The sequence below is a fragment of the Tiliqua scincoides genome, chromosome 7 (assembly GCF_035046505.1).
Source record: "Tiliqua scincoides isolate rTilSci1 chromosome 7, rTilSci1.hap2, whole genome shotgun sequence".
In the NCBI taxonomy this organism is placed as follows: Eukaryota; Metazoa; Chordata; class Lepidosauria; order Squamata; family Scincidae; genus Tiliqua; species Tiliqua scincoides.
Window position 1 is genome coordinate 12,572,191 of NC_089827.1, and position 24,496 is coordinate 12,596,686.

Sequence of the window (24,496 nt, forward strand, 5' to 3'; positions counted from 1 at the left end):
GGCTTGGTATTCCCTCCAACACAAAACTTTCCAGGCACATTCAGTAAAATCCTTACTGGCATCGGCAGGCCTTAAATGGTCTGTATCGCACGTGAAGAACGTTTGATGATCCTGCGCAGAAAGATTCATGTCATAGTACGTCAAAGGTTCTCTTCCTGTCACCCACGTATACCTGCAGAGGCACCAGATGATTTGGTTAGAAAAACTCAAATTGTGTTATGCCATAAGAGTTAAAGCAGAAGCATCCATCACAAACTCATCTGGATCAATCTTTCCATAACTACTCTCCAAGTTCTTGGAAATCATTCTATCTGATATATCCACTTCCACAAGCAAAGAGAAACCATTACATGTCTACTGTGATACAAATGTGTATTTCAGAAAGTTTTCAGCTATACTAGGATGGAAGTGGGGGAAAGATGTTCAGTTCTTGTCTTGTTGGGTCTGACTGCTATGTACTGGAAACTTTCCTATACAGTGGGCCCTCCTTATTCATGAACTTGGCATCTGAGGATTTAAGTAACTGTGGATGCTGCGGCTCAGAGGACCTCCTGGATGCAACCAGAAGCCAATTCTGGTTCGCCTTCGTGACTTCCAGCCACATCTGGGAGGAATTCTGAAGCTGGGGAAGGTCTGTGGCCCATTCCAAGCGCCTTCCTGGACTCCCAGATGCAACTGAAAGTCATGGACATGAACTAGAAGTGGCTTCAAGTTGAGTCCAGGAGGCCTTCTGAAGAGACTGGGAGGCCAGCATGACCTCCAGAGGGCCTGGTGTGGCCCCCCGGTGGTGCTTTTGGCGCTGCAAGCCTGGCTCTCTGCGGGTTTCATTGTCCATGGAACTGATGCCCCATGTACCCTAAGGGCCTGCTATACACTAAGAACTAGAAAAAGTTAAACAGGAATGCCTGTTTTAAAGAGATCTTGAACACAGGCTCAACTGGACTGGAAAATGTCCTAGGTTCGCTACACCTCAGTCTTGCCCATGTTTCAGGTGCATCTGTTTTCAGTTAGCTATTGTGTATGACTCCACTGTTTTCAGAGGAAGCTGTTTCTGGGTTGGGAGCAGGAGCCTCAATTACTGCTAGGAGCTCTATTTAAATATTTTCCAGTGATTATTGGAGTGCTTGACCCAGACTGAGAAGGGTATGCTGAATGCAACACTGAGTCTGGAATGGGGTTTGAACATGAAAAGCAACATTGCTTGGATGAGATCCTACGTGCTTAAGCTCTACAGCAGCAATGAAGGAATGCTATTAAGTACTTTCTAAATGGGTTGCCATATTCGAACAACATTTCTCTGAAGCACTTACCGGTTATACTCAGCTCCTCTAAATAGGTTTAGTGGATTTCGCCAGACTTTGCATTCTGTCACAATTGAGAAAAAAAAACCCGATTTAATGAATTGTCTTCTAATTACCAGTAAACACTAATGGGAAACAAAATTATTGTCATTTGAGTCATCCAAGGTGCAAGCCAAGCACACAAATGGAAAAACAACACCAGAGGACTAAAATGTGTTCATTGTAAAAAGAGGCACAAGTGGGAGCCTCTGATGTGCAGATTTTGTTTAATTTTGTTTTAATGATTGATATTCCACCATTCTCTATGACTCAAGGCAGTTCACTGTGGTTCTCATATTAAAAATCCACCAGAGGGTGAGAGAGATTATAGTATACTGCCTGAGCTAGGGCTGCCCTGTTTTATCCTAGCAGACAAAGAATTATTTACCTACGGATGAAGGTGAGTTATACTAAATTAGAACACTGGTTCATCCAGGCCAATATTATCTAGCCTAATGTCAGTGACCCCTCTCAATTTTCAGGCAGTCTTGCCCAGCCTTGTCCTCTCAAGATCCTTCTACTGGAGGTTTAACCAATGACCTATGGTCCTTAATAGCATGCTTACACAGAACAGACATTCCCAAACACGAAAGAAAGAAAGAAAGAAAGAAAGAAAGAAAGAAAGAAAGAAAGAAAGAAAGAAAGAAAGAAAGAAAGAAAGAAAGAAAGAAAGAAAGAAAGAAAGAAAGAAAGAAAGAAAGAAAGAAAGAAAGAAAGAAAGAAAGAAAGAAAGAAAGAAAGAAAGAAAGAAAGAAAGAAAGAAAGAAAGAAAGATATGTATGTATGTATGTATGTATGTATGTATGTATGTATGTATGTATGTATGTATAGGACACTGCATGTGCACAGTGTCCTGTGGGATTCTGAACTGTGATCTAAAAATACAAACCAATCAAAGTTAAATTCCATTAATTTCCATGGGAAATAATGAAGAGGATGCTTAACTTTGTCACCGAGGTCAGCGAGGCTTAAAAATGTCCAATCGGATGGATCAGGCCCATAATGTTAAACAGAAAAGGGGGAAGTCACAGTTGAAAACTGCTGGGAGTTCCAGTTGGAATTTCAGTTATTCCAATTAGAATAAATCAGTAGTGAGGGAATCTCCTATGTGCTCCTGATCTTTCCCAACTAACCTGCATATAAAAAGAGAGTGGGAAAGTTCCTATCAGCTAATGCATGATATGGAAACTCCTGGGCATAACACTGTGACAGATGCTAAGAGTTGATGCTAATTTGCATTGACTAAAATAGTACTGAAGCCAATTTTTTCCTAGGTGGGAAATGATCCAGAATCTAGCAGTTGGGCAGCTACGGGCACAATCCTAACTGGGTCTACTCAGAAGTAAGTCCTATTTTGTTCAATGGGGTTCACTCTCAGGAAAGTGTGGTTAGGAATGCAGCCTATGGCGTTCCATCAACGCAGACCATTCAGTAGGACAGGTAGACTCATATTCTTGCATATCCTACCTAAAACTTAGCAGTATCTGGAAAAAGTAGTAGGAGAAGCTTCAAATTAATCCAGTGGTTCTCAAACTTTTTAGAACTGAGACCCATATTTAGAATGCCAATCTGTCGGGACCCACTAGAAGTGATGTAATTAACCTGGAAATGATGTAAAGGCTGGAAGTGACACCATCAATTTAGGCTTCAAACCTAAGCAGCAATCAGCCAAAGGTCCCATAACACACTGCGCTCCTGCTCCTTTGTAGTTCCTGCACAGCTCAAAAGCCAAGCATTCCAGTTCAGAAGTCAAAGCAGAAAGCAGGAATATGCATTATTTATATGTTTTTGGTGTTTCTTGCTTTTAAAAAAAGGGACACAGCTACAAGCTCAGTCCAAAAATATTCCCCATGCCCTGAACCTACACTTCTCAGTATGCTTTTGCTCTTCTCTTTCTTAAATGTGCAGGTTTGCACACTGAAACAAGGACACATAATAAAACTCTCAATCAAAAGGCAAAACAGAGAACAAGATGAACACAAAAGGGGTTTCAAGAATTCTAAGAGGATTTAAAGAGAAAGAAAAAAGAAGGCATAAAGATTGTGGACTGCTTCTGTTTCCACTTCATTTAGGCATTTCTCTAGACACAATTACTTAACAGCAAAAAGGTAACCAGTAAACAGAGAAATAACACCAGTCTAAGCTTTGTTGTGCAGACAAGCCCTGGAAGCGAACTCTGGCTCAAAAATGAGCCAGGAATATTCTGTCTAAATGGACAATCCTTTTAAAGTTGCTTTTTCATTGCAAATTTTCTGTTGCAAATGGTTTCACTCCAGAAAAGCCAGTTGCCAATCTGATTTGCTGCCATGATTCAACTTCAGTATGATTGCTGGGCAAGAGGGTTCACATGTTGAGGGTGGGTGGATTACAGAACAGAATACCCAAGCAATTAGTTTTATTCCCATGGGCCTGTTTATTTCTTGGGCAAAATTACACTGTCCAGTTAACACTGTAAATCAGTGAGACTATCCGCAACAATCTCCTGCTTTAATTCCAGCTCTGCTATTGGAAAAAATAAAATAAAATAAAATAGGGACAAGCTGCTGACCTTGCACAAGCAAGGAAGTACAGACAAGCTACATTAATATCGATCAGCAGAGGAAAATTATCAGCAAATGACAAAGAAAATAGAAAGTCAGGGATTGTATATTTTAGTTATGCTAAAATATTTTGAGAGAGAGAGAACGTGCAGTTGAGATTCCTGGAACAAATACCCAAATACATCCCAAAGTCTATGGGAGGAGAAAATTTCAGCACGCTCAGTGGAAAAAAGACTACTAGTAATAAAGTCATCCTAATGCAACTGCCTTTCAGGTTGCATTTCAATTCCACTTTAAAAAATTGAGTGTTCTTTTCAATGAAAAATAGAAGTACACAAGTTGGGATAAGACATGCTCCTAATGGGAGCACCTTGTTAAGTCTGCTCTAGGTTGTGTTTGATGGCATATACTACACATCAAGGAGATTTGTCATCAGTTCCCATGCAGATGCCAGCCTGAGAATGGGCGAGGAGGGGGGAGGGAAGAGGCAGCAATGGTTCAAGAATCAGCAACTATTGAGCTGCTGCTGCCACCCATTCCTGTACCGTGAGGTGGCAGTGAGTAAAGAACAGGCTGAACCTCTGACCAGAAGGAGCTCCAGAGCTTACTGATTCTCTAGCTGCTGGGGGAAGGGGGGGGGGGTTGCGCTACTTTAGATGTGCCTACTTTATCCTTGCTTTCTCTTTGCTCAGCAGTTGGATAACACAGGCCTACAAAATTGAGGGTCAGAAAGGTTTTTCCCAAACTTTATGGTGGTTTGATATGAATTTGGGGTGCCGATTCCAAAAATGGCATCCGTTTTGCCCTATCACATCTAGTTTTGGAGACATAGTATAGCCTCATTAGTGAATGGTTCAAGCAGCTTCCTCATGAGGAAGCCATGGTGTAGGCTTGGTGTAGGCATGGTGTAGGCTTCCTCATGAGGAAGCTACTTGAACCATTCACTAATGAGGCTATACTATGTCTCCAAAACTAGACGTGATAGGGCAAAACAGATGCCATTTTTGGAATCGGCACCCCAAATATACCCAGGAATTGATGTAATGTTTAAGGAAGCAAAATGTGTGTTGTCTTGTGTAATCAGCTGGCTCTCAGGCCCCTTCTGGACTGAGAACTGGTCAATTTTTCAAACACTGCACCTCTTCCAACTGGATTCCCAGACCAGACTTGGGGATTGCACAGGAACAGCCAGCAGGGGTACAGAAGTGGCTGATTCTCTAACCTCTGCCAATTCCTGCAGCAACCGCTCTCAGCCTGGCTGGCTCTTGAGTGAAGAGAAGCCATTCCCCACCCAAGAATCAAGCAGGTAAGCCCCATGGGGCACGTCTCATCACTTCTACCTTCAATCAGTCCCACTGCCTGAGCTGACCCTTCAACCTGCCTCAGGCCCTGAACAGAACTAGTGGAATAGGAGTTCAAATCCCCACCTCTGCCATCAAGATGCTCATGGGGCATCTTTGAAGCAGTAGTTATGCCTCAGTTTAACATACCTTATAAGACTGTATGAACTATTGGAACAACATATGGAACACTTCAGGAGACCAGCCTCTAAACATTAATTTTCTTTAAAAACTAGTTTTAACCAACAGAAGCAAAAAGAGTTGGCATGTAAATACATATTACTATTAAAACACTTCATTGTAAGGTTCAGGGAAGGAAGGAATTTGTGTCTGATATTTTAGTTACACTAAGGGCACAATCCTAACCAGGTCTACTCAGAAATAAGTCCTATTTTGTTCAGTGGGGCTTACTCTCAGGAAAGTGTGGTTAGGATTGCAGCCTAAGAGTTTTTCACAAAGCAAATGCCATAATTACTTGAATTTCCTTTTCTTTCTCTACAAATAGCTTTGGGGAAAAATTCACTTTGTACATTATTTAGAAATTAAATATAATAATAATAAGTGCTTAAAAATAAATAAGAGCATGCAGAAAGAGCTACTGTAGCCAACAACTTGTACGAGACAAAAAGCACTCCCTTACCCGAAACACTCTGCCGACTGGAATCTGAATCTCCATTGCTTGCATTGGAATTGTTGGGAGAGTTGTTGTCCACCCCACCCAGCAGAGGGCGCAAGTGACTCACAGAGACCTGCTCAATAAATGACGTCCCATACTTGCGAAAATACCACCATTCAAATATCTATAGCAGAAACAGAATAAAAGATACACATATTTAGTGACCCTGAGACTTCTTTAAAAAAAAAAGAAAAAAAAAGCTTTCATTCTATACTTTTGTATATATTTCTTTGAACTATTATTATGTACTTATACACTACCTTTAAGTGCACATTGCATCTTATAGAGCAGGGGTGGCCAAATTTGCTTAACGTAACAGTCACATAGGATAAACCTCCTATGGTGTTTATCCTATAGTGTTTGAGAGCTGCAAGAGAAATATTGCAAAGCCATGGTATTTAAGAAGTACTTAAATTCTTACTAAAGCGGTATCTTTTAAAGAGAATTTATATAAAATGTTTTATTGATGGTATTTAACTCCAGGGAAGATAGCAAAAATGTACCCTGGGTCATCAAACAAGTGTTGGAAATAAAAAGTTCCCTCAATCTCTTTACATCATATGTGGTGGACATGCGAAAAAGCAAAGAAATATTGGAAAATGAGACATCAATTTTTACAAGAGATATTGAATTGCGTATTACCATTCAAACTGGAAAAATTCCTCCTAAATGTGACATCAGAAATTAAAGACCAATATAAGAAACACCTTATTGTACATATCAGTACAGCGGCAAGAATATTGTATGCGCAAAAGTGGAAATCTACAGATGTTCCAACTAGAGAAATTTAATAGATAAAATTTATGAAATAGCAGAAATGGAGGTTTTAACAGAAAGAATGAAAGAGAGAGATTTAGGTAGAGTAAGAAGATATTGGAAGCCTTTTTATGACTGGATAGATAACTTTAAATAATATTGACTGTTTAGATAAATCATAATGACAAATATGATAACTTTTGTATTGATGAGTATTTTTCTTTTCAGTCATTGATTTCTCTTTTTGGAACAACGCATGTTGTAATCTATGGCCAATACTTTCATGTGTAACCTGAGTAGCCCCAGCCCTAAGTCTAACCCATTTTCCTCACCTGTATCTGTAATAAATAAATAAACTTTGCACACACACACACACACAAAAGAAGTACTTAAATTCTAAAATATATTAACTCAAACTAACAAAATGTCTATGTTTTTTTCCTAGACATAGATAATTGAGTCTAACAATTAACCGACAGCACGGAGAGCTTAAAAACAGCTTTGTAAAATAGATCAGTGTTTCTCAAAAAGCTGTACAGTCCATCAGTAATACTTGGTGTCTGGTGGTATTTGCAGGAACCCTGGCAGCAAGACCAGGAACACAATGCAACAGTTGTAGGTGGCTTGACTTGGCAGGCAGAGCTCCAAAGCATGCTTTCCCATGCTCAAAGAGCCCTCCCATCCATTCTGAGCCTCTTACTGGTTTTTATCATGTCACATCTGGCCTCCTAACCCAGAAGTAAGTGGGTTGGGAGAGATGATGCCATCACCAGTTACTTCCAGGAGTACTTCAAATAGGTGGACCATGTGAAGAGGCAGGGTGGAGGACAAACCTTGAAAAACACTGAGATAGATCAGTGTTATCTCAATACAGTACAACATGTTGGAGAGGGTTGAATGGCTGTGGGTGAGATAAGGCCACCTCCTGAGTTCACAGTAGAGGCAAAATTTGAAGATGGGATTTCCTGACTCACAGTCTCTCCACCACTGCATTACACAGCTCTAATAGTTAACAACAACATGCTCAATTCATTTTCAATCACCATTGTCTGCGTTTCACTGAAGCGAAGCTTGGATAAGTGAAATTTATATGGTGATTAGGAGACATGGCATAAATCCAATCAGAGTGATCATTTTCAAACAGCAGAGTTTGGCTTTGCCACACACTCCGCAAATGCTCCAAGTTCTTCTAATTGTTAATTAGACTCAGTGGAAACAACCTGCCAAAATCAGAACATATAGTTGCTATTCCAAGAGAAATTACCACAGGGACACGGAGGCAAAAATCACAACAGCAGTAACTTAAGTAAATAAAATGCTTATTGTGAAATAACATTTCTTACAAAAATGCTTGTGTAAGACACGCAGGTCTCAATTATGGCAGCCATTCTTGGGTCTAATGAATATGGACAATATTTTCTTGATTGTATAGATTAAAGACAGGGAACACAACCAATTAACAGTTAGAACAATGAATACACAACCAAAAAAATCTTCAGATGACCCCACTTCAGAATGCTGTTAGGTCACATGGCAACAGTTCAAGTTTCTGTCACTGGATGGACAGCAGTCAGCCACAGAGCCCAACCCTATCTTTCCCTTCCTCCCAATGGTGCAGCTGTGCCAAAAAAGAGCACGCTGTAAAAGCAGGGTAGTGATGGATCAGGAGCTTGGGGTGGGGGTAGGAGATTTAAATCCCCTGTCCCCTCCGTAAGCCTTCCACTTTGCAATGGGTCTCCTTGGACCTTCACCAGCTCTTCAGGGGGCAAAGAGGCTGATGATGATCTGTAGGTGTGCTACAGGAGGGTCATATATTAGTAGGGCCATTGGGGGATGTGAGGCCCTGGCTGGCTGCACAGTCTACCTTGTCAATTGATGGTGTGCCCCAACAATTTTAGCACCTTGTCAGTGTGCCGTGATATGAAAAATGTTGAAAATTACTGATCGAGATGTTTGTTCGCGAAATGCACCCTTGAACAGCAAATACAACACTGCTTTGCTCTCTCACATTCTTCATCTCTTCCCCTGCAGGCCTGGCTTTCTTGTCCTGTCCTATCCGCTAAAAGCGGAGATCCCGAACAGCATCAATTATCAATGCTACCTACATTTGAACTTGGTCAGGAGATTTGCACCAGACCCCAGTTTTGGGAGTCATTGTTTCAGCGTAGGAATTTGTTGGGGCTTTTTGCAAGGAATTGTTCCTTTTAAAACCGTACAGATGTAGGTCTGCAAACCTTTTATTCACACCTGCAAGAAAATTGCAATCTCTCTGAGGATGAATCATGTGCCTTGAGGTAATGTAAGTTCAAATAATACCCAAGGTACATTAATCACATAATGATCTCCCTATTGCTTGAAAACAACAAGGCAGAAGGTCTCTGAACAGCTTCAGCAAAGGTGGTTATTTCTCAGAGGTATCTCTGGTGAGCATGCATTAAATAGCAACGGGGATGGAAGAGAGCTTGCAGCTCTTGATTAAAACATCTTAGTTAATATGTCCTCTAAACATACATTCGAACACAGAAACTGTGTCCTGCTTCCTGTTAACATTCAGTTAGTCCCCTCCCTCTAGCTTGCAGGCTCACTGCCTCGGTTAAGCAAGTAAATGTTCCTGTGTTAAACTGTGTTTTCTGCTATCAGCAAAACAGCTCAAGACATGTCTATAGGATAACATGTCTGTTATTCATAGTTACGACAGTGAAAATACTAGGGTCAAAGCTAAAGCCTATAAATGCTTTTTGGGGAGATGTCATGCTACGGTGACATCGAGGTTAGATTATTGTAACGCGCTTTATGTGGGGCTGCCCCTGAAGACGGTTTGGAAACTGCAATTAGTGCAGAATGCGGCGGTCCTTGTGGTCACTGGAGGTAGGCGGTTTGACTCTGTCAGTCCGCTTCTCCGGGGGCTACATTGGCTGCCCATTCGTTTCCGGGCCCAATTCAAGGTGCTGGTCTTGACCTTTACAGCCCTTTACTGCTCTGGGCCAGGCTATCTTAGAGATCACCTACTCCCATACAATCCGGCTCGTCCTCTCAGGTCATCAGAGAAGGCCTTTTTACATGTGCTGCTGCCTAAAGAGGTACGTGGGGCGGCGGCAAGAAATAGGGCCTTCTCAGTAGTGGCACCAATGTTATGGAACTCCCTTCCCTTTGACTTGAGAATGGCTCCCTCCCTTGAGACCTTTCGGCGAGGCCTGAAGACCTTGTTGTTTACACAAGCCTTCTGACTCTATGGCCTTTTAAACATCTTTTATACATCTTTTAGTTTTTTACAGGCGTGATTCCTCCTTGAACTGCTGTTTTATGCTCTTTTTATTCTGACTTTTATCCGATTACTGTTTCTATGGTTTCTCTTAATGTGTTTTTAATATGTTTTTATCTGTTAAATTATGTTTTAATTTGTTTTTTTTAATATGTTGTAAGCCGCCCTGGGTCCCTTTGGGGAGAAGGGCGGGATAAAAATAAAGTCTATTTATTTATTTATAATTTTGGAGTGGATTTCTGCTTTCAGCCAACATCCCACCATTGCTGGTTGAGATGTTAGGAGAAAAGGAAGCTGATGCCTTAGAGAAGTTTTTTATGCTGCCATGCTTTGGCTGTTAAGTCTAGTTTCCTATATGGAAATTCCCCTTTATGTGCAAGGTTTAAGTCTCAATGTCCTCCTGAAATCAAAGCCAGAAGTAATGAGCCTTTCCTTCACTAAGTATCTTGAAAAAGCATATGAAGTTCCACAGACAGGACCCAGAGAAAGGACACTGCAGTAGCGACATTGCTAGGAGGTGCGGGTTGCACCAGGTGACGTGCATGGGGGGGTGACAAAATGTTAAAAACTTGGTATTTTTGAATAATATGTTTTATATCATTCAGTGCAGAATTTCAGGCAGAATGCAATGAACCAAACCCCACTGAAATATGTTTATGCCATCAAAAGTTAAGCCAAAAAACCAGCAGGAATGGGGCAATGGTGCATCACCATTTTCTTTGACTATGCCCCGTCCTAAAATTGTCAATTGCTTCTGGTGATGCGTGTATTTGGGAATTGGATTTGGACCTGGGAGGTCCCAATTCAAATCCCCATTCAGCCAAGAAGCTTCCTGGGTGACCTTGGGCCAGTCACTATTTCTCAGTCTCACTGATCTCAAAGGGTTGTTGCGAGGAAACAAAAGGCAGGAAGGAACAACGTATGCCACCCTGAGCAGGTTGGAGGAAGGGTAGTATTGCATAGTGAGTGAATGAATGTATGAATGAATGAATGGTTCAGTGATCTTAATAAAAATTAAATAGCGATTTAATTATTTTGGGAAGGGTGTATTATTCATTCCAGGACCCCCCCATGGATATGTGAATCCACAGATACATGAACCTATGGCCACTTACAGCTTGACGAGCAAACCAGGCTTTCCCCCAATATCTACAGCATCCACAGTGAGTCAAATCTGTGGTTGCCAGGTCTGCAGACACTGGGAGTACCACTGTAACTAAAACATTCTTTTCCAAATTAGGCATGGATGGTATAGAGCTGTCCACCTCTATCTCATGTGGTCCTAAAAACAGAACAAAACCCCCTGTTGCAGCTGTGCTGGTATATCAGGGTAATAGGACTGCCCTCACGGTGAACAGAATGCAGCACAAGGCATTGTCTTGATTCGCCACTTCCAAGCTTTCTGAAGTTCTGCCTAAAGCAGCTTCTGTCCCAAGGACAGAGAGACAAGCTAGACCTCAGCACATGATGATGATGATGATACCCCGTGAATCAAACTGAAATCTTGTGCTCAGGACTACACCCTGCTACCGCTGGGCCACAGAACATAGGATCAGCTTACTAGAGATGTAGATAATTACACTGCCCTGGTGTATTAGCTACATGCATTTATGGAAACAAAGAAATCACAAATGCACTGGGAATGTGCTGTATTCATTTGTGATTTGTTATGGGATTCTTTAAAAAAATCATTAAGTGATAGCCTTTTTGAGATTCAAATGCATATTAGAGAATCTGCATTAGAACAATGTGCTGTAAATGCACTACAATGTGCTCTTAAATTTGGTTCCTCTGCTTAGAAACAGATGCTCCGATATCAACCATAAGGTCTCAGTTCAGTAAGACCTTTATTGGCCTAAAATACAGAGAAAGAACAAAACAGTCTCAGTTCAGTAAGACCTTTATTGGCATAAAATACAGAGAAAGAACAAAACAAAACAAAAATATACAAAGACAACACAACATAGACATCAATCTTTTCCTCACACACTGCCCAGAGTCCCAGAGCTCTGCCTGGCAATTACCCCAGATAAAAAGGAAGCGACCTTATCAAGGGTCTCAGAGTCAGGTGTGGAAAGGAGAGACTGAAGCATGATTGAGTCCTCCCAGCCCTGCACCCTAGCTAACAACGGGCCTAGATATTTCTTGTGTGAAACATCATGTAGTGGGCAGTAGAAAAAGGTATGTGTTATAGTCTCAATACAATCCCTACCACACTTGCATTTCCTGTCTGAGTAGGGAATACCACTGAACCTGCCCGTTAACAAGGCTGATGGAAGAGCATTACATCTTGCAAGTGTGAATGCTCTCCAAGCCTGTGGGCACTCCAGGTGATAAAAGAAAGAGGCCAGTTTCCCAAAACTGACTGAAACATGGAGATGGAGTGGAGAGCATGTGGTTCTGGCGGCACTAAACAGCTCTTGTTGTTCGATATCAAGAATTCTTTCTTTGCCTAAGGTCTCTAAATGGTTTTCAATCCCCAGTAGTGAATGTTTGCTCAGTTCAAGGCATCAAGAAGTTTATAACAAAAGATGAAATTTTCAAAAGGATTAAAAAGATAATACACAAGAGCAGTTTTCAGAAGGGCTGGACAGGAGTATTATGCCACATTTAAATTGATAAAGGCTCAGTTGATTTTTATTTTTTAGCAAGATAACATTGAGATTTGCAATTGTTCAGTAAAATAACATTTCAATGTATCATGAACTCCGCTTCAGACTTGTAAATAATACACTCTTAGGCTGCAATCCGATACACATTTATCTGGCAGTAAGTCCCACGGCTCTCAGTAGTGCTGACTGATAACTGGACATGCACCAGTCCTTTGAGAGTGAAGTGGGATAAAGTAAATTTAAAAGTAAAAACTACAAGTGATCAAATGAACTATTAAATGCTAGACTGTTGTGAACAATTGTTGCAGAAGGTTATTGGCCAGGAATACTCATGGAAGTCTGAGTGATGCACATAAGGAACAAGAAACAACAACAGGCATTTTTGAAAGATCAGTGAAGTCCTGAAGTTGTTTTAGGTAAACTTTCTCAGAATAAAAATCTTTTGGTTCCTGTAGTGGGTACAGAATTAGCAGATACCAAATACCTGAGCCTATGGGGAAATATTTTCCCTATGGGGAAAATTGTCCCCTGGAGGCTGAGGATAAGAATAGGCCCTCAGTTTGGCTGTACTTGTCATAAGAGGCAACTAAACAGCCACTGGGTAGATGGGACTCCTTAGCCTGGGAAGGCAGCTCATCTGAGAGAAGGAAAACTCTGATCCCAAACCTCTACTGCTTTGTGGCTACATCCAGTTATGGAAAAGGCTTCAGGAGTCAACCTCGAGGAAAAATCCAGAGCCGGAGTCCCGGAGGCAGTTCATGGCTGAGCAGAGTCACGTTCTGGCAATTCCTGCGACGCTGCTGGAACCAACCGTATTGGCTTCTGCCTTTCCATTGGACCATTTCAGCGACGTGGAGAGGGGGGATTTGCTGCATGGGAAACAGTCTATCTTCCATATCTATTTTACCCAGGCTTCGCACACTGGAGAGGACACTCTGTTCCAGAACCACCATTCAGAGCGCAATACCATAGTCTTCCGAGACTGAAGGATGCCAACAACAATGGGGAAAATGGAGTCTAGGGGATCCTCTTCATCTTGCACTCTATGAACTTTATGAACCTCAATTTTAACTTGAAATCTGTAAGGCTGGGAGATAGGCAAGGGCTCATGAACATTTCGCTTTCTCCAATGTCTGATGCTTCTCCTCCATGTTGGTTATCTGTCATCTCAGCTATCTGCAATCTCAGTTGCTAAGCTGAAGATTGCTGGCCCAATAATGAGGCCTCAGAGCTCATCAGTGGAGAGGGAGCCGTTTCACCAATCCTCCTCCTCCACCTGTCTCTTGGCTCCTTCCCTGGGCTTGCCCCAGCCCCAGAGCAGCCTTCAGGTAGCCTTCCAGAGACCTCTCATCATCGGCCTCAAGGTTGTGAAGGTTCAGCTGGAGTCCCTGAGATCGTGGCCAAGACGGTGGAACAAGTCTGGAAATGGACATAAATGTGTTCGACAGTTCTCCACAGGCTAGTACCAATGCCCATTTGATGTGGTACTGAACCAGTATTTGCAGAAAACGAGAGGTAGGTGGCAGTTCTACCCCTTACGGATAAGCGAATTCACCAATACTTGGCAGAGGGCTGTACTGTGGAAGCACTGATTGCCTCATTTCTCTTATAGCAAAGATCAAGAAAAACACAATTATCTAAAAACCAAAATACAGATTTTTCTTCCAGAGCACAAAAATGTGAGCCAATCAGGGATGCTTCAGAATAAACAGTATGGACAACCTGGTAAAAAAGAATGATCTTGCTGCTTTAAAGTCTAATAAAAAGAGAAAAACTCTTGGGCTAAAACACATTATCATGCACCATGTGAAAAGTGACACGATACTAGTCAGATCTTGTCATAACGCTCCTTCTGAAATAAAATGCACAGTGCATTCAGCAGAGACTAAACGTTTTAACACCATTTCAAAACGCTGGAAAATAGCTGTCACAAGATTATATTCTTCACCGATTAAATCAACAGTGCTCACTGGGAGATGTAAAAAATATAACCTAACATGAAGCGATATAAATAAAGAAGACTCTGAAGATGATTCTCTGGACGTGTCCCAGGAATCCCAATATTAAAGAAACATGGTTGATCCCATGAAAACACAGTTACTATATTATGCACATAAACAGAAATTTAAATTATGTACCAACTTGGGACTCTGCTACTTAACAAGCCCAACACACTTTGAATTTATTCATAAACTGGAATGTAAATCCTGTTGAGGATGCTACAGCTCTACTTCTGCAAAATCACTGATACTAAAGCTATAAGTATAGCTGGGTTATCAACTAATTCATGGGTTCTTAAACTCCCCCCTCCCACCCACTTGTTCTGCAGTAGAGGGCACTGCAACCCACCTCTTCCTCCAGCACAGCCTCCACAGACAGCCGGAAGCAATCAGAAGTCACTTTTATGAACCTGGAAGTGACTTTCTAACTGCTTTTGAAAGCCTGGTGAGGCCCGGTGTGGCTTCCAGCTGCATCCAGAGGGCTCCAATTTGGATCCAACCAGACACAAGGGTGGGTGGAAGGGCCCAACCCAGGACCTACTGGACTTCAGATTGCAGTTCTCTAACTCACAGTTAAGAGAAACCATGAACTGATTCAACCACAAATGTAGCTGAGAGTTTTGCACCTATTAAACTTGGAGCTTCCCAGGCCTATTTTGGAGAATGGGGAAGGGAAGGGAACTGGAAAGAAGCTTAAAGAACAGGAATAAGAAGAGCAGGAAACAGCATGCAGACCATAGTGCATGTTGGACCAGCTTAGCCTGGAAGCAACGTGCAGCAACATCTCATTCAATGTGCATGCCAAACTAAAAACTACGTGCAGAACAGCCCAGCCGCAGGAAGCCGGTCATGGGTACTGCAGCAGCCCATAACCAAATTGTCTCAGACCATGCCAAGCTGAAGAATACTGCACAGAAGGCCATATAGGCAGAGCAGTGCCCAGGGAGGGCAGGGGTGTGTGTGTGTGTGTGGGTGAACATGAAATGTGAGAGAATGGAAAGGGATAGGACTGTGAGAAAAAGAAGGGGTGCAGTATCTGTGTGAGAGAAAAGGTGGGATGGGAAACATGGGTGTGAGAATTTGTTAAGCAGTCATTTTGTTAAGCAATCTTAATCTATTTTGCACGCATTTTGATTTTTCTGCCAGGAATTGGCTGCGTTTTCTGCAGTCAGACCGATTTGCTTCAGCTGTACTTTCATTTGTCAGTTTGCGCTAGTGACACGGTTGGAGTCTGGCTTCTATTAGGTCGATTATGAATTTATTTAAAAGATTTCTACCCTCTCTTTTCACCCATCAGGACATCGGAGGCAACTTACATAAGAATACAAGAAAAAAGGTGTTAGTAGGGCCATTGGGAGATGTGAGCCCCAGCTGGAAGCACAGGGTGCCTTGTCAAGAGTCAAAAAACAGATGATGTGCCTTGAAAATTTTAGCACCTTCCCAGCATGCCATGAGATGAAAAAGGTTGAAAATGGCTGGTCTAGAAGGATAACTGAAGCCGTAATTGAAAGCCGGTCTAGAAGCCGGTCTAGAAGCCGGTCTAGAAGCCGTAATTGAAAGATTGATCTGTGCTAGCCTGGCATTGCGTATATTTGGTTTGGTAGCGAGTAGAAACCGCTCATGAACAAACATAGTGGGTGGGTGGGTGGGGGGAGTCTGTAATATTTGTGGTTTTCAAGAGTTGGCAATCCTGTGACATCACCAAGCCCCAAGCCCTTGTGACTTCCACGCTTTGGAATGCAATCTATGACTTGTCATGTGGAAATTCTGTTACGGGTAGCCAGGCTCAAAGTTGAACAAGAGGAAGGATCAAAGCAAAGAAAGAATAATGAGGAAGCATCAGAATGTTGTAGATGTGGAACTGAATGTTTTTAAAGCATCAAAAGAACCAAATTTTTAAAATGTGAAAGTTATACCTAGTACTTACCAAAATAAGCCCTGAGATTAATGAGGAAGTGCCTGTGAGGGCAACGTAGAACTTGGGTGTTAATGTGTTCAAAAACATGCTCACTGAAAGAGAAAAAGAAGAAATAAGGACTATTTTAGGACATTTTCTCACGTTTCGCTTTCCATCAGCTGCAAGTCCAGCTAAAGATAAATTGCTTTTTTTCCTTTTCCCCTTCAAAATTGGGAGGAAAAGGAAGAGGAACAGCAGCAGTTTCTATGCAATTCAGTCCCCCCCCCTCTCTCTCTCTCTCTCTCTCACACACACACACACACACACACACACACAAATTCTGTTACAAGAATTATCCCATGATAGATCAAACATATCTTCTGAATGATCCCGGGGGGGGGGGGGCGGGAGAGAACAGCTTACAAAAGCTGAATCTGGTCAAACACACACACATGAGGGTACATTAGCAAGGGAAGATTGCTAATTGGAAAGAGTCAGGCTGCAATCCTATACATACTGTCCTGGAGGTAAGCCCCACTGAACACTGTGGGATTTGCTTCTGAGTTGACATGTATAAGATTATGCTGTCAGAATGTTATTCAGGGTAGCCCCTTCCCCCACTGGTACAGAAATGGCCAATAGCCATAACATAGATATCTAGACTTGTCCATTCCCTAATCCGAACATGGTTCTTAAGGGCAAATGTATTAAAGCAGTTGTATTTGCATTTTATGACAGACTCACTACTTGCAAGTTATCCACAACTAGGTTCTGCATGTAAGTTTGTAGAAGACCTGAAGCTTCTTGAGAGGCAGACGTAGCATCCCTTCCTCCTGCCTGGACTGCCCCAAAGTAAACACCCAGTTAATAAATGAAATAGCTAACACTCCACCCAGTAGCTCTCATTGCTATCAGGTTGCTTGGACAAAAATCAGTAAGTCTAACTTGGGCTCTATACAAGTTGAGCATCCCTTATCCAAAATGCCTGGAACCAGAAACGTTTTGAATTTTAGAATATTTTCATATACATAATGGGATATCCTGGGGATGGGACCCAAGTCTAAACATGAAATTCAATTATGTTTCATATATACCTTATACATATAAACTGAAGATAATTTACACATTTTTTTTATTTAAATTTTGGAGCATTTCAGATTAAGGATGCTCAACCTTATATGAAACCTTTATTATTATTATTAACAGTATTTATATACCGCTTTTCAACTAAAAGTTCACAAAGCGGTTTACAGAGAAAAATCAAATGACTAAATGGCTCCCTGTCCCAAAAGGGCTCACAATCTAAAATTCCTCATACACTTTCCTCATACACATTAATTCCTTATACACATCCAGAACAATGAAAGACTAGAGATTTCAGAGCAACATTAAGCTTCTGTTTCTGCAATTCATCTAGGCAGCTTCTTGTTAGCATAATCTGTGTTCTGGAAATGAAATGCAAGGCTGACGCTTCCTCTAGCTGGAAACCCAAATTGACTGCCAAATAAATTTGGCATTCTTATTCCTGTAGATATGTGTGAGCCAATAAAGTTAAGCTAGTGCCTAGCTCTACATGTCTCCTGAGTAATGTTATGTATTACAGTGTCAACAAAACCTAGTAGGGAAACAGGGAAGATATTATGCAGATACTTCCCCTTCAGCGCCCTTGCAGTAACCGATCAGTTTATGGGATAGTGCTGCCACATTAAAGCAAAAAACAAACAAACAAACAAAAAACAACCACAAAGTTTACTTTAATAGCAGAAGCTGTCCATACAGAAAGCAAAAGTGTTGATAGAGCAACACTTTATGCTTCATGACACTGTTTCTCAATGTTTGTACTCCGCCATACCACTTCAAATGGTCCACGTATTCAAAGTACCATCAGAAGTAACTTATGGGTTGGGAGGTCGTTGTTTGTTGTGTCCTATTCCTGCTGCTGCCAGGCGACATATATCCAGGGGCTCCACGAGTACCACCAGACACCACTTCAAATGCCACTGGTGGTACCCGTACCGCTGGTTGAGAATCTTATAAAGTCCCTACAGACTGAGTAAGCAAATAAAATCAAAATAAATCATTGGCATAAACGTATTTAAACAGAATCAGGTCACCAAAAACTGGTTTCTGGTCTGAGGCTTTTGGCCCAGATTCTGTAAGAAAACTCCCATGCTGTACTATTATTAAATGAAAATTCCTGGGGTGCTGGATAAGCATGGGTTGTTCAGTCTCAGGAAATTACACTCAGTATCCATTTGCTGGTACAAAATGTATCCCGATCCCTCTTCCCTTGTAGGAGGAAAGCACAGCACGTCAAGCTCCAGTTTCTTTAAAAGCAGCTGCAGAACACTCCATGCACCACGTGAATCTAAACAATTGCTAAATAGGCCCTTGCCACGCAGCTGCAATTACACTACCACTTTAAACTGCTGCACTAATTTATTTCAGAGCATATTCAGCCAACTAGATGAGATGGAGCTGCAACAAAAAAGGAATAAGTGCTGCTTGTCATAAAACATTTGACAGAGCTATAAAAATGATCTTTATCTCAGCATACGTTGCAGTCTGAATGAGCCATCAGGAGGATTTAGGGCCCAATCCTATCCAATTTTCCAGTGCTGGTGCAGTTGTGCCAGTGGGGTGTGTGCTGCATCCTGTGGTGGACGGGCAGTCACCGGGGCCTTCTCAAGGTATGGGAACATGTGTTCCCTTACCATGAGGCTGCATTGGAGCTACACCGGAGCTGGAAAAGTTGGACAGGATTGGGCCCTTAATTGCTAAACCTTTGCAAGGGAGATGTGAACTAGATACAAGTGACTTGTGACATACACTTCCTTTATGATGAAATACATATTTATCTATATATTTCAAGATTATACTGTACAGTATGACCCTGTTATCGGGATCTGACTCACTGCTGCAGATACCAGCAGAAAGTCACTGACGTTTGTGGCCATGATTCCTGTATCTGCAGATTCTGGTATCTGCGTGGGGTCCTGGAACGGATCCCCTGCAGATAAAAGGCCAGATTATACCTGTAAAACCTGGCTTTCCAAAACAGAATTTGTTGACAAAATCTGAGGGTGGACGAATACAAATGTATGGGTACGTATAAAAAATTATAATTTTTTTTAAAAAATTAAACACATGTTTCTGGCCCTCAAGGCCCTATGAAGAAAAATATATCCCAAACTAGAAGGCAATAGGTCATACATTCAGTAGCAAGGCATGTGACTTCTCCCCTTGATGCAGCTTGTAGTCCCTGCCCTCTACACCGGTTTCAAAATACAGGTGCAGCCGATTTATCCACAGATTTTTATCTGCGGATTTGTCCCAATGCAAATGGGGCGGGGGGTACTGAAAGTCACACACACTTTTGCTTCCTTTGCCCTGCGCTGGCATTTCCAGGCAGCCCAAAACACTGTAAAAAGGCTACGCCTCACCCTGGCAGGGCCCTGGAGCCCTGGAAGAGGTTCCTCCTGCAAGGAACAGTAACATTCCTGGAGCGCCTGAGCCAGCAAAGAGGCTAAGGAGGGGAAGGGGGCGAAAATCTCTGTAGCCAGAACACATGCAGCAAGGTGGAGCTTGCTCTCTCACTCTTGCTCTCTCTCTCCCACTCACATACACACAGAGGCAGGTGTGGTAGCAACAGAGGGGATTGCTTTAAAAAACCCAGGGAGTGTTGGCCGAATTCCCCCCCCCCCATGGTGCAGGCAATCACCAACACAAGCAACCTCCCCCCCACTGAGATGGTGCAGGCTATCACCGGCACAAGCAAGCTTTCCCAGTTAGCAAAGCATGCTATTTAGCCTACAATCCTCTCTACACTTTCCTAGGAGTAAGCCCCATTGACTACAATGGGGCTTACTTCTGAGTAGAAACGCATAGGGTTGGACTCTTAAAAGCTCAGCGGGACAGCTGGCAACGGGGAGGGCTGAGTATGGAGGGGAGGGGATTGATAACAGCTGCCTTAGTTTCCTTCCATCCAGAAGTGTCAGGCTGCAGTGTATTTGTGTAACTCTATGGAATTTAGCACAACGCGTTTTTGGTTAATCACGCTGAGTCACGGTACGGAACTAACGAGGATAGGCTCCACCTGTAACCCCAAACCCATCTCTCTTCTCTGACATTCAGTTATTGATCAAAATTCCCATAGGCTGAAAAAAATGCACATTTTGAAGAACACTTAATATATTGAGAGCCCAATCCTATCCAGTTTTCTAGCACTGATGCAGCCATGCCAATGGGGCATACACTGCAACCTGCCAGAGGGGGTAGTCATGGAGGCCTCTTCAAAGTAAAGGTACATTTGTTCCCTTACCTTGTGGTTGCATTGCAGCTGCATTGGCACCTCCTATGGAGGCCTTGCTGTGGATATCATGCTTACTTGCTATGGATATCCTGCTTACATAGCTGAACAGCAGAGGTTTATGAGGTTAAGACTTATTAAGCAGGAAGCCAAACACTAAAACTCATTATCAGGAGCCTTTTAATATGATTAATGGCTTTTGTTTTAAGTACACGGTAAGAATATTTTGTCTCATTTCTGTCTCAATATTTTCTGTGCTTACAAACAAGGCAGTTCATTATGTCCTGTCATCAGTATGTTTGCCTAAGGCAGTGATTCTCAAAGTGGTGGGTCACTCCAGGAGGCTGCAACCCCCCCCCCCCCCAGATATGTTTAAACATGCCCGGGTGCCCAAGGAGCAGCGATCGCTACAGCACCATCAGGAGATCCTCCCCGATCCCAGTCCCTGCTCCCACAAGTACTTACCCCGGGTTCTCAGACTCCCAGAGAGTTTGAGAACTACTGGCCTAAGGGATAGAGAAAGACTAAGGCTGCAGTCCTACACAATGGAACTTGAAGGTAAGTCCCACCGGACACAGTGGAACTTGCTTCTAAATGGACATACAAAAGCCTGTTCTATATGTTTGCCGGCTATGCTGATGGCACAGACTGCAACACCTATCTCAGTTTGGAATCTCATTTGAAGAATGCTAGATTAAAGTACACTTAATGCAATACAGTTGCAACACAAGCTTCCCTTGACACTTAGCAGTGGTGGAAGTAAATAACAGCTCTTTCTATGCTGTATTGCTCTCAGTGGTATCACTACAGGGTGGGGCTGATGCAGGCCACAGTGGGTATCACCCTCAAGAGGGGGGTGACATCACACCATCCAAGCCTCTATTCAGCAATCTTTGGCCCACTCCAGTCCCAGCTGCTTTGCGTTCTCACTGACCATTGTGTCCCCACTGCTCACCATCGAGAACACAAAGCAACTGGGTCCAGAGTGGGCCAAAGACAGCTGAACGGAGTTGGTCCAGAGGTAGGCTTTTCACATTAAAAGCAATGTGATAGCCTGGAAACTCGGGAGAGGCATGATTACATCATTACATCACCCCCAAACTCCTGGAACGCCGAGCTCCTGCAGGTAAGCACTGCACCAGGAGAGATCCACACCCAGGACGCCTTTGGTTGGCCATAGGCAGCAACTGTTACCCTGCACGTGCCCGATCTTGTCTGATTCTCAGAAGCTAAGCAGGGTCAGGCCTGGTTAGTACTTGGATGGGAGACCGCCTGGGAATACCGGGTACTGTAGGCTTATACCATAGTCTTTCGAGACTGAAGGTTGCCAACCAACAACCATGCAGTCCCATCCTGCCTGCCTTTTGGTGCCATTTTCTCCTGTTCAAGACCATGAGTCATATTTAAACAGACTGATTGGAAGAAAAACAGGCATGCCCTATATCCACAGAGGATCAGATCCAGGGACTCCCAGAGGATACAGACACCACAGTTAAGGGGGTCCCTGTATGCCTTCCCCTGCACCTCCCATGTGCCCATTAGCATTGTAAAAGTAGACTGAACAATAACAAGCTGGAAGTTATCTGCTTCCCATTACCATTGGATCTAGTTTTGTCAAGCATTCAGACTGCTGGCAGCCTGCTCATGTCATGCTATAAGCTTGGTAACTGAATCTGTGAATACCAGATCCATGGATACAGGGGCTCGCTTGTATTATAGTATAATAAAATACCTCTGAGAATATAGAGATCCCCTTTCCCTCATTTCTGAAGTACAGTCTGCTACACATAGGAGCCCACCAAGGTTGAAGAAACCTGGAGCCAGCTTTGCTAGATACCTCTTTTTTAAAGGCCTAAGTATAGGTACCTGTCCTTTAAAAAAAAATAAAAATTAAGCACTACTTGCACTTTCCTCATTGTATTCCGACGACACAGTCCACAAAAAATTGGAGGGTGGAGAACTTCTCCTTTGGAGCCATAAATCATGTACCACCATATCTACAAATTTGCATTAGTAGTTTTTGCATATAGATCCGATTTTGGGGTGGGAGAAGCCTCCAAAGTGGTGTTAACTATCACAGGTTTCATCTCAGCAGAGGACAAAATGTTGCTTTTGTAAAAACTACCCCAATTTTAAGTCCTGTAAAGACCTAGAAAACTCCTGCTGTGGTGTCAGAGGTTTTCAAAGCCATTCTCCTAAGCCGGGAAAAAGCAAGTTGATTCAAAGCAAAATGAATCCTTAAAAAAACCCAAGATCACGAAGACAACATGCTGAAAATCAGGCTCAATCACCCAAAGCTCCATGGAGACCAAGTTATAATTATGGACAAGTAGGAGGTTATGCTTCAGATTGCCTGACTGCTGAGCTGCTTTCGATTTTTTAAAAGCTGCTAAATGCGTTTTAAAGTGCTAGGCATTCTGATACACAGAACTACCATCAAAACCATGATTATTCCACTTCAGAAGGAGAACTCAACATTTCTGGCAAGGCAAATTTTTAGAAGGAACATCATGTGTAGGCACCTGCAGACGAATCACCTGTGGACTACAGCTGGGAAGGGGACCACTCCCACTCTTCCTAGATCTTGTATTAATTTGTGTTCTGCCCAGAAACACAATCTATTGTGGTTTCCTAGCATTTTGCCCCAATGTGAAACATTTTTTTGGTCTCTCCCCATATTTCCTTGGTAGCTCTCTCCCCATCTAGCTCAGTACTGTACACATTGATGGGCAGCTTTTTCAGGGTCTTAGAAATGACCCTCTCTCAGTTGGAGATGCCTGTTCACATTCAAAGCACGTGCTTGATCATGGAGAAGTTGGTGTGCATACACACACAGATCCATGTAACAGGAGAGCACTTCATGCTTTGGGCAAAGTGGTTTCTGGTCCATGAAAGCATTGCCACAATAACAATGCTCATTTATTTAGAATATGTAGATGTGGCACTTCAACATACGGTTCCCAGGTTGTCATACATATGAAAATAAAACATCACAGTGATTCAATTTAAAAATAAAATAGCAAGGAACAGAGGCCACAAGATTCCAGTTATGAAAGGACCACAGCATGGTCAGGTCTGGAAACATAATGACAAGCCAAGAGAGAAATTTGTTTTCTTCCTTATTACCAGGGAAACCCCTCTACAGTGCAGTACCTAAATCTTGCAGGAAATACAGAAAGGAACTGTCAGATGGTCCAACGTCTCTTTCAGATTCAACATCTCTTCCAGTTTAAGACCGCTCTTTGAACTTAATGATAAGTATCGCATGCTTTTCAGTCCTCTGCTTCACTTCCTGCTTCCATTTAGCAGTCAGCAAAGAGCTCGTGAGACCCAGGAAGGCTGCAAACACCCATAGATAAGTAATTTGTATGATGGGGGAGAGCACTTTTGAACCATGGATAATTGAAACTACGGGTTCTGGATCTGCTGATACGGAGGGATGCCTGCATACTCAGCCTGAAGACATTTTTCTCCAAACTAAAGCAGGCCTAGAAAAAAAACTACAGTCTCAGAGAGAGACTGAGCCTGTGTAAGTTTTAGAAAAGAACATACTTGGCTCTGAATCTTAAGTGGTGATATACATTATTAAATATCACAGGCAGTTAAGGGAATAGCAGTGATAACAGCTTAACGACAGCTACTGAAAGATAACCCAAATAGCAACATCTTGGTCTATTCTTAACGCTTTTCCAGTTTTGGCAAGTCTCAAGAGAAGGGAGTTGTACTAGTAGCCACAAAGGTCTCTCCTCACTCTTCCATTTGTA

The 24,496-nt window shown here is 42.5% G+C and overlaps 1 protein-coding gene across 5 annotated transcripts in view; it reads right to left on the bottom strand.

Annotated features, from left to right (window-relative positions):
- Positions 1–24,496, bottom strand: part of ST7 (suppression of tumorigenicity 7) — a 107,364-nt gene that overhangs the window by 37,076 nt on the left and 45,792 nt on the right. For all 5 annotated transcript variants that reach the window (XM_066633257.1, XM_066633256.1, XM_066633260.1 and 2 more), the window contains 4 exons: positions 16,454–16,536; positions 5,861–6,020; positions 1,311–1,365; positions 57–172 (listed from right to left, as the gene is read on the bottom strand). In XM_066633257.1, coding sequence (XP_066489354.1) covers positions 57–172; positions 1,311–1,365; positions 5,861–6,020; positions 16,454–16,536 — 414 coding nt within the window. The remainder of the gene's footprint in view (positions 1–56; positions 173–1,310; positions 1,366–5,860; positions 6,021–16,453; positions 16,537–24,496) is intronic.